Genomic DNA, 15209 nt, shown 5'->3' on the forward strand with positions numbered 1-15209 from the left:
GGGCAGGAGCGCGCGCCTCCCATAGACTCCCATTATGAGCGGGAGGCTAACGGCATTCCGCGCCGGACAATTCCGTTGCGGAATTCCGCTAGCTTTGCTCAGTGGGAACAGGGCCTATCTCCTCACACAATGGCTTCTGCTATCTCCTCATACAATGGCATCTGCTATATCCTCTTACAATACACCACTTCTATCTCCTCATACAATGGCTTCTGCTATCTCCTCATACAGTTCTATATTAGCACATGTAAGATGTGAAGCCTACAGCTCTATGTCTTATGGATGCCTGTAGGTAACACCTTCATGGCTGCTGTGTTAATGCACACAATAGCAGCGCTCTGTATTACAGTTCTGTCGCTAATGGATGTGTGGGTGATTTTTTTCAGACATCAGGGCTTCATGTGAGGACCAGGCCTCCTGCCCACTCATTCCTGCAGCAGAATGGAAGAGAAGCGCTGCTGCTGCATCTGTTACTGTGGAAACCGCCTAAAGTCTCGCGAGCGTTCCCCCAGTAGCGCCCGTAGACAAGCCTGGAGAGGCTCCGGGGAGAAGTCTCGCGAGACTTGGCCCGGGTGCTTCCGGTTGGAGAGGACAGAAGAGTCGCTGCGGTAGGCGAGGGAGAAGAAGAAGAAGAAGAGGTGAAGGTAGGTGCGAGAATGGACGGACATTGAGAGGCGGAACGTCCATATCCCTGAGCTTCAGTATCTATTGTGCCGTGCTCGTTATGGATGGGAGTGTATGTGTCGCCCACGCATGGAGAACAAGCATCAACCTCCATCTTGCTGTAATGAGAAGCTGGCAGTATTCTTCTGGGGGGACACCACCACCATGACAGGAGCCCGTGTCCCGCACACGTAATCTATCCGTATACTGTGTGAAGCTCTGCCAGTCCTATGGCTGCCTGTGGCTCCCCTGCTCTTGCTGTACTACTACAACCACCATCATGCACTGAGACCTTTTGGCTGCCAGGACATGATGGGGATTGCAGTTTTGCAACAGAAGGGGAGCCACAGGTTGGGGGGATACTGATTTACCATATCATCATTGAATGTATCTAAACCATATACTAGGTCCCTGGCACCATCATTCATCCGTGGGTAGGCGTTCAGCACAGAATGGCATGTAGTATACTGTTTGATTGGCATTGGCACTCTTGAGATGTAGTCTAGTTTTCGTGACCTCTTACTTCCATTATTTTTATAGTGTTCATTCAAGAGTATATATTGTTCAAGCAGGTACAGTGTAGATATCACATGGACATGTTATAGCAGGGATGGGAAACCTTCGGCCCTCCAGCTGTTTCAAAACTACAATTCCCACCATGCCTGGACAGCCAAAGTGAAGCTTTGGCTGTCCAGGCATGATGGGAATTGTAGTTTTGCAACAGATGGAGGGCTGAAGGTTTCCCATCCCTGTGTTATAGCATGATGTCCCATATGACAGAGGTACACGCCTCCTTTATCATGACAGAGGTACACGCCTCCTTTATCATGACAGAGGTACACGCCTCCTTTATCATGACAGAGGTACACACCTCCTTTATCATGACAGAGGTACACGCCTCCTTTATCATGACAGAGGTACACGCCTCCTTTATCATGACAGAGGTACACGCCCCCTTTATCAAAAACATGCATAAAAAGGTCCAAAAAAAGAGACTTGTAAAGCTTGCATTTAAGCTTTAAAATACACTGTGTGAACATATCCTAAGTCCACTAGCTTTAGTTGGCTGTCCTGGTATGATGGGAAGTGTAGTTTTGCAACAGCTGGAGGACTAAAGGTTTCCCATCCCTGTGCCCGATGCACTGAAGGAAACTGAACTCTTCTAATACTTCTATGAGAGCATACATTCAAGGTGTGACCAGCTGGCTTCTATCTAGATTTGAATGATTGTCCTCTCCTTGGATACCCCTACCCCTGGACATATGGCATATACCAGTCTGTTAGGACCCTACTGAAAGAATCCCTATAACAGTTATGGCAACCATTGGTACTCCAGCTGTTGCAAAACCACAATTGTCATCATACCTGGGCAGCCAAAGTCATATATTTGGCTGTCCAGGCATGATTTGTAGTTTTGCAATGGCTGGAGTCGCCATTAATGACTTATAACATACAAAAATGTAGACATCTGATCTGACTACATAGTCATGATGTCCAAGCCTGGAGAGTAAGAAGATGTCTGCTTATCTCGCCCATATTTGATACCAAAGCTTATTCAGCTACATTAAAAAACAACGTCAGAAGTTAGTATATACAGTGGTACATTGGTTTAAAAGAAACATGGATCAAGAGCGAAAATTTGCTTTGGTAAGAGTGGATTTGGATTGCAAGCATGGTCCTGGAATGAATTATGCTCGTAATCCAAGGCACCACAGTAATTTGATCAAACCTTATTGCCTCATGTACCACGTGCAGGTCTCCTGATACACACGAGTTCCCACTCTTGCACTGGTGCAGTGTTGGTCTGCCACCACCACTGCAAAGCCAGAGGCAATGGCTGTCAGCCAGCACCTAGTGTGAACAGATCTAAAAGCCCATTCCATGGTGGTATTTACCATGCACATCTTGCACATAACTTCCTGCTAATTGGTCACATAGGGCTCTTACTGGGAGGAGTACAAGACCACAAAGAATGGCTTTGCGGTGGTTGTGGTCGCCGACTGACACTGCGCCAGTGCTAGGAACTTGTGTATCAGAGACCTGCACGTGGTACGTGAGGCAATATGGTTTGATCAGATTATATACTAAGTTCTGATGTTGGATTTTAATGTAGCTGAACAAGCTTTGGTATCAAACATGGGTGACATGTGCAGCCGTTTTTTCATTCTGTAGGCTTGTACAAGTCATCCTATTAGAATTTCCCTGGTGGAAAAATGAGAAGTTATTTGAAAAAGTGGACTTTTCTTATATTCAGTAAAACACAGCTTATGGATATTAGCCATGTTTGTTGTATAACACTCTTTGGGCAGTACCTTTTGGTTTAGTACAGTATTTTTGTGATTGAAGTGAGATTAAAACTTGTTTAGAACCATTAGTTAGTCAGAAAGGATGTCCAGGAGAACAACAATTGAAATATACTGTCCTTACTGGATGTGCTAATAATGAATAACTACTGCTATATACAGTATATAGGCAGCATGGACGCACCAGTAAGCCAGTGTCTAATGTCACATGACTTATAGCTGTGATAACATGTCATATAGCTGCAGCTTTTCACCATCTGGGTCCCATGACATGATGCGATCAATAATCAGCACTTTTCCTTTATTGGTTATATATGGTCATATACCTTAATCTCTACCGAAATGGTTCATCTATCTATAACTGAGCAGTCCAAACATGACGTAAACCAGTTAGACTGGAATAGCAGGTTCTTAGGTAAACTTCCAAGTTAATATAATAGAAGAGATGTGGAAAAGGAAGGCTGGGTCACCTGACTGTAAGGTGTGGATTCCATGTTAGAAGACGTGTACATATACTTTGTAAGATGTATGTTATTTGTACATCTGTAGAAACCTAGTTTTAAACAGGACAGCTTTGTATACTTTATATTTGATCGTCCTCAATGCCTAAAGAGACTCTGTCAGTGGGTTTATGCTGCCCTGTCTAATGGTGTGTTCTCACAGGGAGATTTATCTGACAGATTTCTGAAGCTAAAGCCAGGAATGGATTTGAGAAGAGGAGAGATCTGTCTTTCTGACCTGTTCCCTGTTTATACTCTGTTCCTGGCTTTGGCTTAAAAAAATCAGTCCGATAAATCTCTGTGTAAATGCACCCTTTGAGTAGCATAAACTAGTGAAGCTAGAGAAGCTTAACAGAATGCTTACATTGTTTAAAGAGTCACTGTCGTATTTTTTTTTTTTTTTGCAGAAATCAATAGTCCAGGCGATTTTAAGAAACTTTGTAATTGGGTTTATTAGCCAAATATGTAATTATCTGCATTTAAAAAGCCTTTTCCCAGGTCCCCCCCTCCTCTCCTCTTTTCCATCCACTGCAAAAAATCTGAAAATTGTGACTTGTTGCATCAGACATACTCTGTCTGTTCCTATAGAGGGGGGAGGGGGAGGAGGGAGTTAGCCGACAACAGAAAGCAGATAACAGAGGATTACAGGCACAGAGCTGGGTGAACGCTGTAATCAGAGCTCAGAGAGGTCAGTGGTGACTGTCAGAGGAGTTAAAGGGTGAGGTATTTAGATTAACTCTTTGTTGTCCTATTTTGGTCTTTTATTTATCTGTCTCCATAGGAGAACAATGAAGACAGGGGGGAGAGCTTCAAACTGCTTTTTCATGACAAAAATGCATTTTTCGGCTAATAAACCCAATTACAAAGTTTCTTAAAATCGCCTGGACTATTAATTTCTGCAAAAAAAAATTTCAAGACAGTGACACTTTAAGGACTCTGAGCACCACACACCAGTCCTCTCCATTATGTATGTGTACTAGTGCTCCTCTGCCCAACAGGCCGCTGATTTTTGGTTGCTTGCCTGTACTGAGTGTATATATACGGTGTATAGGCAAACAGCTGACAATCACCAACCGGAGGAGATTGGTTTAGCTGACTTTAGTAATAAATGTATGGGATTTGTTAGTCCATAAAGTCCTGCATCAAAAATGTATAGCCGTATCCTTTTGGTGCCCGCACGTGATTGGGTAGAATGCCATGAAGAAAACAGTATATACAACATACAGCCACAAAAGGGCTCTTATTGCATTAAATGAAGGATTACTCAGATGAATACCTTACCCAGTGGATTCTGTACATTAGTACACGCCACCAGTTTTACCAATTAACCTCAAAAAGGAGATAAAAAGAAAAACATTTTGTTGGATTGAGTATAAAAAAAAAACTGATTAGTATTTATAAGTAAGGGTAGTCTGCCCTGTTTCATTCATGCTGCAACATTTTACTCAATTAAGATTTCCATATGACCTGATTGGCGCTGCTGCAAACATTGTACCTGTGCCATCTCTTCCTCTCATATAGGACTTATATAGATGTCTGGTGTGGTGCACTGGAGGTGGGCTCCTAGGGCACCCGTATCTCCATATCTCCTCCTCTTAGTGACGCGCCAGGCTGGGGTCAGACTTGATTCTGAAGGCAGCACGTCATTGAGGGGAGGAGATATCCGTGTACTGGGTGCCCACCTCCAGTGCACCAAACCAGATATTTGCATAAGTTCAAACAAGAAGACATCTCAGGATCAAGGTGGCAATGGGAGGAACAGATGCAACTGTTGCAGTGTGCAGCTCTGATCGGGTGATCTGGAAATCTTAACTTAATGGGGGTAGTGTCCTTTAGGTGGTCTTCCTGTAACTAATAAAGTTGTGCGACCACAGAGAAGTCAATTTAATTTGCTGTCATATGACTCATAGTCACGCATCCCTAGCCTAAACTGACTTTGACATTGGTGTATAGAAATTCATGGGACCCGTCATCTGATTTGTAAAAAAAAAAAAAAAGAAAAAAAAAAAAAAAAACTATTGTGAACAGCTGTCATTTAATTCTCCTGCTATTTTGCATACATACATATTTTCAGTGACTGTACCGGATTCTGCCAGATGCAGGTGGCATTCATAACAACACCTCCAACGTTGTTAAATGAATTCAGAAATTGAAAATAATGCTCCCTCTCTGTCCAAGTCTATAAATAATTGACAACCTGCCTGGATCTTTCTGGATCAGGGCACAATTCACACCATCTGTGCCAGATCTTGAGATGCATAATTTAGATCCTGACCCGGATATATGTTTTACAGCCGAATGTGGAGAAAGAGAATTTAAATATTCTCTGACTGCTAATGTGACACCTCACTGTATGGCTCCTGTTCCTTCCAGTGACAAGTAAAGTTATAATGTATTACCTATTCTTAACTGAAGGGGTATTTCACCAAATATTTTTTTTTCTTTCAAATCAACTGGTGCCAAAAAGTGCCAGAGATTTGTAATTTACTTCTATTATATTATTATATTTCTGACAGAGGTGGCAGCAGAGAGCACTGTGTCAGACTGTAGAGAATACACCACTTCCTGCAGGACATATAGTGGCTGATAAGTACTGGAAGGCTTGAGATTTTTAATAGAATTAAATTACAAATTTGGCACCAGTTGATTTAGGATCATCTTAGGCTACGTTCACATCAGCGTTTGACCATCCGGCACCATTCCGTCTACCTTTTCCGTTTTGGAGTAAGCAAAACGGAAACTGTTGGATCCGTTAAAATCCCCATAGATTCCCATGCTATTTTAGTGTGCTCCGTTTGCCCTAATTATGCTCCGTTTGCATGCAATCCGTTCAAGATCCGTTTTTTTGAACGGAAGAAAAAATAGTGTTTGCAGTATTTTTCTTTCCGTTTAAAAAAACGGATCACGAACGGAAAGTGCACTTCCGTTTTTTTTTTACATTGTAGTCAATGAGGACGATCTAAAACGGAAGGTATTTCCGTTCACATCGGTTTTTTCATCCGTTTTTGCACTTAGCATGCGCAGAAGCAGCAAGAAACCAAAGAAGAAAAATAAACGGATAGAAAAACGGATGCTGACTGATGCAAACGGATGCAAACTGATGTAAAAAAGTCAGTTTTTTTAAGCCAAAATACAAACGGACCAATAAAAAAAGATGAACATTTTGCAATCCGTTTGCATCAGTCTGCTCATCAGTTTATGCTCATCCGTTTAATTAATATAGACGGATCCGTTAGAAATAAAGAAAAACGCTAGTGTGGCTGAGCCCTTAGGGTTCTGTTTTGATCCTTACAACTATGTTTGATGCAGCTGTGTGGACGGCTTCATTTACCAAAAATGTCATGTCACCCCCAAAAAACCGCTTTAATGTCTAATCTACTAGGTGTCTCAATTCCCTGCAGTTTGCTGTTCATCATCTGTTAGGGCCTTTCTGTCTCTGATAACAGCGAGATAAAGACAGGACACAGGAAGTGGGGGTGGGGCTTAGCTACTTTTGTGTGCAGAAGAGAGAGATTAAGCCTGAGCTGTGTAACCGCAATCTCTGATACTGTCTGCCTCGAGAAGCTCCTTACTAATTCTGAAAGGTAAATCAATGCTTTCCTTTCAGCAGCAAGAGTTCAGAAAGGTGATTCAGCTGCACCATCTTTGGAGGAGCAATGATAAGTCTAAGCTATTCTGATATTATTGTTGTACTTTCCGTATTAATTTAGCTTTGTGTGTTATTTCAGGGAAGAGCACAAGCCCCTGATTTACTTTACACGATAATACCGATCATCCTGAGAACAGAGCCATGGGAAACATCTTTGGAAATCTGCTTAAAAGTCTTATTGGAAAGAAGGAAATGCGAATACTCATGGTGGGGCTTGATGCTGCAGGAAAGACCACTATATTATACAAACTGAAACTTGGAGAGATTGTGACCACAATCCCAACTATAGGTATAATACATGAAAATCTGTATCTTTTTGTTTATTTTTTTAAACTTTTCATTGTCAACACATTAGAATATAAACATCCAAACAGAGCTGCTCAGGCTTCGAGTAAGGCCCCCTTCACATTCATCTGGCGGTAAGGCTCAGATCCCCTTCGGCTTACCGTCTTTCCCCGAAAATAAGACAAACAAATAAGTGTCTTATATTCATTATTGCTCCCAAAGATGTGATATGTCTTGCTTTCAGGGGATATCTTATTTTTTCCATGGAGAATTCACACTTATTGTTGATCAAAAAATGTGTATATATTTATTATATACTGTACAATAGTTGTCATCACAAAGCAAAATAACCAAACATAACCCTGGTGGTAACTGGGGGGTCTTAGATTTGGGGGATGCCTTATTTAACGCTATCCTGTAAATCCTTTACTATGCCTTAATTTTGGAGGATGTCTTATTTTTGGGGAAACAGGGTAGTAGCAAAGGACTAGAGGGAAACTGATATTTGAACTGTTCCCATTTGTTTGAAATAAGACAGTTCAAACTATCCAGTGCTTGAATCTGGACGCCGGACACAAAGAATGAATCTGGTAACGCTCTTTTGTCCGTCGCCTCCAACAACTGATCATTGAATATAAGGATAAAACGCCTGATGACAACTGATACATTTTCGTAGCATCAGCTATCATCAGCTTCTGTTAAAGGGGTATTCCAGGGAAAATTGATAAATTGGTAATGGAAAGGGTTAACCAAGGTTACCCTTTCCTAATATACTTACCTGTCCTTTATTGCCCCCCCAAGGAGATCTCCGGTCCGGCTACGTGATCTTCCAGCTTGCGACTCGTGGATCCTCTTCTTCTTCCGGTTCGGTGACGTCACCATACCCGGCCGGCGTGTGGCTCTCTGTCTTATTAGCGGCAGAGCACTGAACCCTGACTGGCTTGGTAGCGTGTAGCCAATCAGGGTTTAGTGTTCTGCGTCTCCACACACACCAGTTACATCTGCAGGGCTGGCGTCAGCATGTCATTGTGAGGGGTCCCTGCGGGGTGCCATCCGACATCACTCTGCAGGACCCCCCCGGTGTTAGCGATGCCGACCTGAGTCCTACGGCGGGCGGTATTACTTCTTTCATAGCCACCAGACATCTGGAGCGGAGCAATGTCGCCCGCCGTATCCCTTCCCCTCCTGGCACTCAGAGTCGGCATCGCTGACACCCGGGGGAGGGGGGAGGTCCTGCAGAGTGATGTCGGATGTCACACAACAGCACCCTGCAGGGACCCCTCACAGTGACCTGCTGTACAGTTAGCTGATTCCCCCCGACCCCCCTCCCTGTGTAAAGCAATAAAAAAAATTCAAATATACCACCAAAAAACATTCCAAATAGCCTTGTAAGAAATAAAGTTTAGCTTCCATTAAGCAGAACCAATACTTTATTCTGCTCCTTTTTTTTTCACTGTGCTTGGTCCAAACAGCCATAAGACACTGGTGACCTGTACTTGTCTTAATGCAGACACGGGAATAATTTATCTAATAATCATGCAGTCCAGGACCTTGGGATACAGATACTTAGGATTTTAGATCCGAATAAATGCTAGTCGTTTTTTTTGTTGTTTTTTTAAGATGTAACACTTTAATTTACTCTCGTTTTGTTCTTCTCCTTTATAGGTTTCAATGTAGAAACAGTAGAATACAAGAACATTAGCTTTACAGTGTGGGATGTTGGTGGCCAAGACAAGATCCGGCCACTGTGGAGACATTACTTCCAGAATACTCAGGGTGAGCTGCTATATATATTCTGTATATACACAACAATAGCGACAATGAATTATTTTAGGTGACACAGTATATAGGGAATATATTCTAAAAATGTTTTACACAATGTCGTCACACAGACCATAAACATGACATACATTGTAGATAGAAAAAAATTGTCTCAAAATGTTTTGCCTAATGGTATCTATAGACCTACTAATTCTCTGCCCCTTCACCTTTACATTTCTTACGATTGATTGGTATTTCCATAATCTTTATGTTGGCCTGATGTATAATTTACCGCTTTTGCCAATGCATCTTAGGTTTTCAGGACCAGCAATTTAGAATAAGAGATTGTTCACGTATGATTGTACCCTGTCTCTAGTCATCACACTTTTGAGATATCTGCCACTGTAAATTTAAATAACAAGCAGTTGTTCAGTGCGCAATAATTTCCTTTATTTTTTAAAACAAATGTACCACTGGGTACATTGCTTGGTGTTTTTTACATGAGCAGACTGGCGCAGGGATGCCGGTGCAGCAGTCTCTTTTGTTGAACTGCCGCCCAGTTCCTGCGCACAGTACTAATCTATTACTAAGCACCGGCCGGGCATTAAACACTGGGGGTGGGCCCACCAGCCTACAGTGTGGCGATCTCTACTTCCCTCTGTGACGAGGCTCTATTAATTCTAATGGAGCCGTGTCACAGAGGGGAGGGGCTTTCGCCATGCGCAGATCTGTTCATGTAAAATACACCAAACAATGTACCTAGTGGTACGTTCGCTTTAAGCTTATTTGCGTTACCCAATCACCTTTTTTTGTAATCCCTCCTCCCTTCTATTAAGTATGGCATATGTTCCTAGTCATGTTTTGAGACCTCTAGTTAAACACTGACTGACTGACACTGACTTACTAAGTAAAGGGTTCTTGAGGTAGTGTGAGAGGTGCTTTGCATATTCTTTCTTCTCAGCTGCTACATCGTTGACCTCATGCTTTGCTGATGTCAATGATGATGGTGAGTGCAGGCAGGGCATGACCTCTGACAGCACCTTGGGTCAGGTCTGGATGCTGACAGATTCTCTTTAAAGGGGAACTCCGGGTAGAGGTTAAATAAATGACATTTCTGCAGAAGCATAAAGCATTACTTACCTATCTCTTCCATTTTTGAAACTATCAAAAATAAATGTATTTATTTTTTTTTTTTTTGGGGGGGGGGGGGTGTTCTGTTTTGTGTTTCTGCACTTCCTGGTTTATCAGTTGTACACAGAACTAAAGGTTCTAGAATGCAATGCTTTCCCTCAGCTGTTCATCACTGTCCTGCACCCTACCCATTCCCCACCCAAAGCTGTTGCAGGACACCTAGGCTGTGTTCACACATTGCAGTTTTATTTTGTTACTGAATTATTTGCAGTAATTTATGATTTCAGTGTGGCCCCACCCACACAGCACACTGTATTCTCTACCTGTAACACCACACAGCTCGCTGTATTCTCTACCTGTAACACCACACAGCACACTGTATTCTCTACCTGTAACACCACACAGCACTGTATTCTCTACCTGTAACACTACACAGCACACTGTATTCTCTACCTGTAACACCACACAGCACGCTGTATTCTCTACCTGTAACACCACACAGCACACTGTATTCTCTACCTGTAACACCACACAGCACTGTATTCTCTACCTGTAACACTACACAGCACACTGTATTCTCTACCTGTAACACCACACAGCACACTGTATTCTCTACCTGTAACACCACACAGCTCACTGTATTCTCTACCTGTAACACCACACAGCACGCTGTATTCTCTACCTGTAACACCACACAGCACGCTGTATTCTCTACCTGTAACGCTAATATTGGAATAAAGTAAAGAACTTTTTTTTAAAAAAAATTCTTTTCATTTCCACGCACATATTATGATCAAGCATCTGTTATCTTTGAAGTTGAGCCCCACAATAAGGCTCTGATCCTCTCTGCCGTTTAGCATCATTTACGTGTGTTACTGCATCATTTTTGTGAATACGCTGCAGTACTGCAATGACACTCCAACATGTGTGAACACAGCCCTAATTTCACTGCACACGTCTGCACAATTAGAGAAATCAGTGCAACACCTGTTTCTGGCCGGTCAGAGATGGTGAATCACTCACGGGTTTGGGGGAACCAGCCAAGCCTCCTGGCAGATCACGCCCTGCCCCCTGTCTGCATCATTAGCCTGATCTCAGCAAACACACACAATGTGAGACAGAGGCATGGAAGATTTGTCTCCTAAGGGGGGAGAGCATAAGGAGCAGGAGACAATGTGGATTTGCACAGGGGCCATTTTTTTCACTTCCTGGATTTCTATCAGCTACCAGTGTGGCAGAACCGTACAGATACAGTAATACATTGTATAGGCACATATATTTAACTTTTAACGTACTTTTAATAAAAATCAAGTTTTTCTTATCCGGAGTTCCCCTTTAAGAGTAGCTAAGCTGCAGTAACCCAGCATGACCACAATGGACAGAGCTATTAGCTTTCAGCCCTGTTCACTGTGTATGCAGGTGCCACCGCACTGAATATCTGGTGGGCTGTCGAATTTCCACTGATTAGATATTGACAGGATTATCTTGAGGATAAACCACCAGTGAAAAGTCCTGGAAAACCCATTTAAACATGACAGAGGCAGAGAGCTGTAGTCAGATAATATACTCAAAAAGACTACCCTAAACTCCTATTAGACAGTGCAGGTAAGCTTTAGTCAGTGAATCCTAGCTAAAGCCATGTTACATAAAGCAAACAAGCAGCCATGTTGTCAACACTTACACTACCAGGTCAGCCAGTACTGACTTACATACTTGAATGTATTTTTCAGCACCACACCTGTGTTTTTCCTAGAATTTCTGATTTCCATTAGAACCAGTAAAATCATCTGTTTTCCATCCTATTTTTGCAGGGTTAATATTTGTGGTTGACAGTAATGACCGAGAACGGGTTAATGAGGCACGTGAGGAGTTAATGAGGATGCTGGCAGAAGATGAGCTGCGGGATGCCGTACTGCTTGTTTTTGCAAATAAACAGGTTGGTTTAATATGTAGCAATTCTCTGTGTGATGTCTCTCATATTCATTCTAAGTATATTGGTTCCTAATGAGATCTCTTTCTTTATCATATCTCTTCAGGACCTTCCTAACGCTATGAATGCTGCAGAAATCACAGACAAACTGGGCCTTCATTCTCTCCGTCATCGCAACTGGTACATCCAGTCCACTTGTGCCACCAGTGGCGATGGTCTCTATGAGGGCCTGGACTGGCTAGCCAACCAACTAAAGAACAAGAAGTAATGATTCATGGCCCTACCTCAGCCTCCCCAGCGTGCGCCTGACTCTTCCTCCCCAATCCCCTCCATCCAAAATTCCCTCTTCAGCCAGGGCAGGTTGGGGTTGGCTACCGACACAGACCACCCTATCCCACCTGCTTCTCCTGGTTCCACACTCGCTTACTTTGCCGTTTTGGTTTGGGGTGTTTTTATCGGGTGCCGTGTTTCTTCTGACTCATCCAGCTGCTGTTACTTGCTCTTTATTTGTCCTTTTGGAGATTTTGGGTGGGGGAGGACTTGTGAGATTTGGCAGTACATGCCATAGCAATCTACCCCCTGTAGACAGGGATGGTACAGAAAGGATTTGGGAGCTGTGCTGTTTTGTGTCTGTATGTTCTGTGGAAGCTCCCTATGCTGAAGATTGAGAGATGTATTTGGCTTATCGTGTTTGTTTTTAAGGCAGGTTGTCTTCAGTGCTTCATACAAGAATATTTAGTACACCTACCAAGTGAGTTTTGTTTTGTTTTTTATTTTCCATTCAAGGAAAGGGTACATCATATTTGGGTCCGTTAAATGACTGGAACGGTAATTTATTAACATTACATCTAATCCAAGGCTGTATACTTAATAAGGATCTCATTTTGTCTGGTATTCCCTGGTATAGATCAACCTAGATCTTTCAGGGTGGTGCTGAAATCGCACTCCGCTGCTCTTGTGCTTCATTTATATCCGATACACACAAGAGCTGGCTTCTTTACTGTGTTTGAAGTGAAGTGTAGTGCTATGAAGATTTCATGGTTGTTAGCGAAATGAATCCCACGTACTCCGGTGGTAAAAACTAACTGCAAAAGCCATAGTATTTATTTCCTTTACAACTGTATTAAGCCAGTGGGAAAGTTTAATGTATATGAGCTGTGCATGTGGGTTGTCCTTTTAGTTTCTAAACACCTGCTGTAATGAAATAAGAGGTTATTTGAGCACATTGTGCTCTAGTCTCACCACCCTTATTTATAATGACTGGAGCAGCTCCCGATGAAGTCATTGTGGCGATCTCCACTCCTCCTGTCAGTTACATCACTGGGAGTCCATCCAGCTGATGACCTTCCAATAGCATCATATTTGCATTGAAACCTTTAAGTGAAATTAAGATTTTTTTTTTCTTCGTAGAATCGGCACAGGCACTTCTATTTGAAACTCTATATATATCTATATTTTTTAATTTAGTTTTAATCTGTTTTGTCCTGGTAATTCTGCTAAATGAAAGTAAACAGACCATCGCACTCATGGTTTTCAGCTGAATACTTTTGCGACTCTGTGAATCAAACAGCATGACAGGGATTTAGTGTTAAGGTGATTCATCTTTACATCATAGATATGAAACAGATTTTCCAAGTGACCTTTTTCTGTCTGCAAAATGTTTTCAGATGGAATAATAAGGATTATTGAAATGACAAGAGTGTCAGATACCAAAATCACTCCTCATATCATTTTTTTTTTTTTTTTTTGTCTTCTCCCCCCCCCCCCCCCCCCCCCCCCCAAAGAAATCTGAGCGTCAGCGAGATTGCGTTTTCTGTGGACCCAGGAAGGGTAACATTTGGCCCTTGGCAGTTAGCACAGCATCATGGGAGATATTATTCAAAAACAGCACACCAACAGTAATCTTTACTTACTGCTGCTGTTCTTTTCTTTCTGTGTTTCTATCTCCCATTTTCTCCGAGAGAACCTCCGCTACTGTAGGACATCAAACAGGAGGCTATCATATTGTAGTAAAAATCGATTTGTTAATCTCTGCATTAGCATTAATGAATTATAGACTTGTTATATGACAAACTCAATGATTTCATTTAACCCTACAAACCCAACTTCAGTGTAAGATATTGTTCCTGTATCTTAACTGAGATTGGCAGCTGACCAGTCAGCGCTTCTATGTGAATGAGCTAGTGAGAAGACTGATGCTACCTTAACCGCAGGCAGTATAAAATAGCGTCAGGAACCCTTGTTACATTTCGCTATGGTTGAGGAGAAAACATAGTTTGAAAACAAGTCTAGAATGGGGAGGATAGTCACGGGGACGGCTCCCTATGTGTGCATATATGTCACTATTCATGCTGACAATGGTTTGGGCAGCATCAATCTCTTGATAGCCCTTTTAAGGTAAGATTTTCTTCATGTGAAAATTTTTTGGATGGGATGGAACTGGTAGTGCCAGACTTCAATAGTAATCCATCTGCATTTTGTTGATAGCACAGTTCTGCAGTGAATGATTCATAGAAACTACAGTATTCATTACTCCAGAAAAGTTAAAATTGACCGTAAAGCTGTGTACAGCTGTCAGTTCGAGTCATCAAACCCGTAGTTAGGCCAGGGCTTATGTCTATGAAGCAGATGAAAAATGTGTCCGTATAACGCTTCTGAAGACCCAGCCTAACTGGTTGCTGTAAACATGACGGCACAATGCTTCAGTATTCAGGAAGGGGATGACAAACTTGCAGGAAGGCGTTCCACATGAAAGGCGCAAAGGACCACTGCAGTCAGGTTATTTAGTTTTATCCTGACATTTTGCAATAAAAAAAGTATAAAAAATGCTGTAGAGGCAAAACATGGCACATGGATGGCTAGTAAAAAAAATAACTGCGCTGCGCTCTTTGTTTTTTTTATGTTATTGCAATGGGCATTGCAACTTTTTTTTTTATATACTTTTTAAATAGAAAAAGTCTTTATTTCAACTTTATCTATTCCGATGC

General features: G+C 42.2%; 1 protein-coding gene across 1 annotated transcript; it reads left to right on the forward strand.

Moving 5' to 3' along the window:
* Positions 1-537: 537 nt before the first annotated feature.
* On the forward strand, positions 538-13745 carry ARF3 (ARF GTPase 3). The gene is made up of 5 exons (XM_069970099.1): positions 538-644; positions 7195-7404; positions 9066-9176; positions 12104-12228; positions 12329-13745. The coding sequence occupies exons 2-5, from the start codon at positions 7257-7259 to the stop codon at positions 12488-12490; spliced, it is 546 nt and encodes a 181-aa protein (XP_069826200.1). The 5' UTR covers positions 538-644; positions 7195-7256; the 3' UTR covers positions 12491-13745.
* The last annotated feature ends 1464 nt before the right edge of the window (positions 13746-15209 follow it).

This window comes from Dendropsophus ebraccatus, chromosome 5 (assembly GCF_027789765.1).
Source record: "Dendropsophus ebraccatus isolate aDenEbr1 chromosome 5, aDenEbr1.pat, whole genome shotgun sequence".
NCBI lineage: Eukaryota > Metazoa > Chordata > Amphibia > Anura > Hylidae > Dendropsophus > Dendropsophus ebraccatus.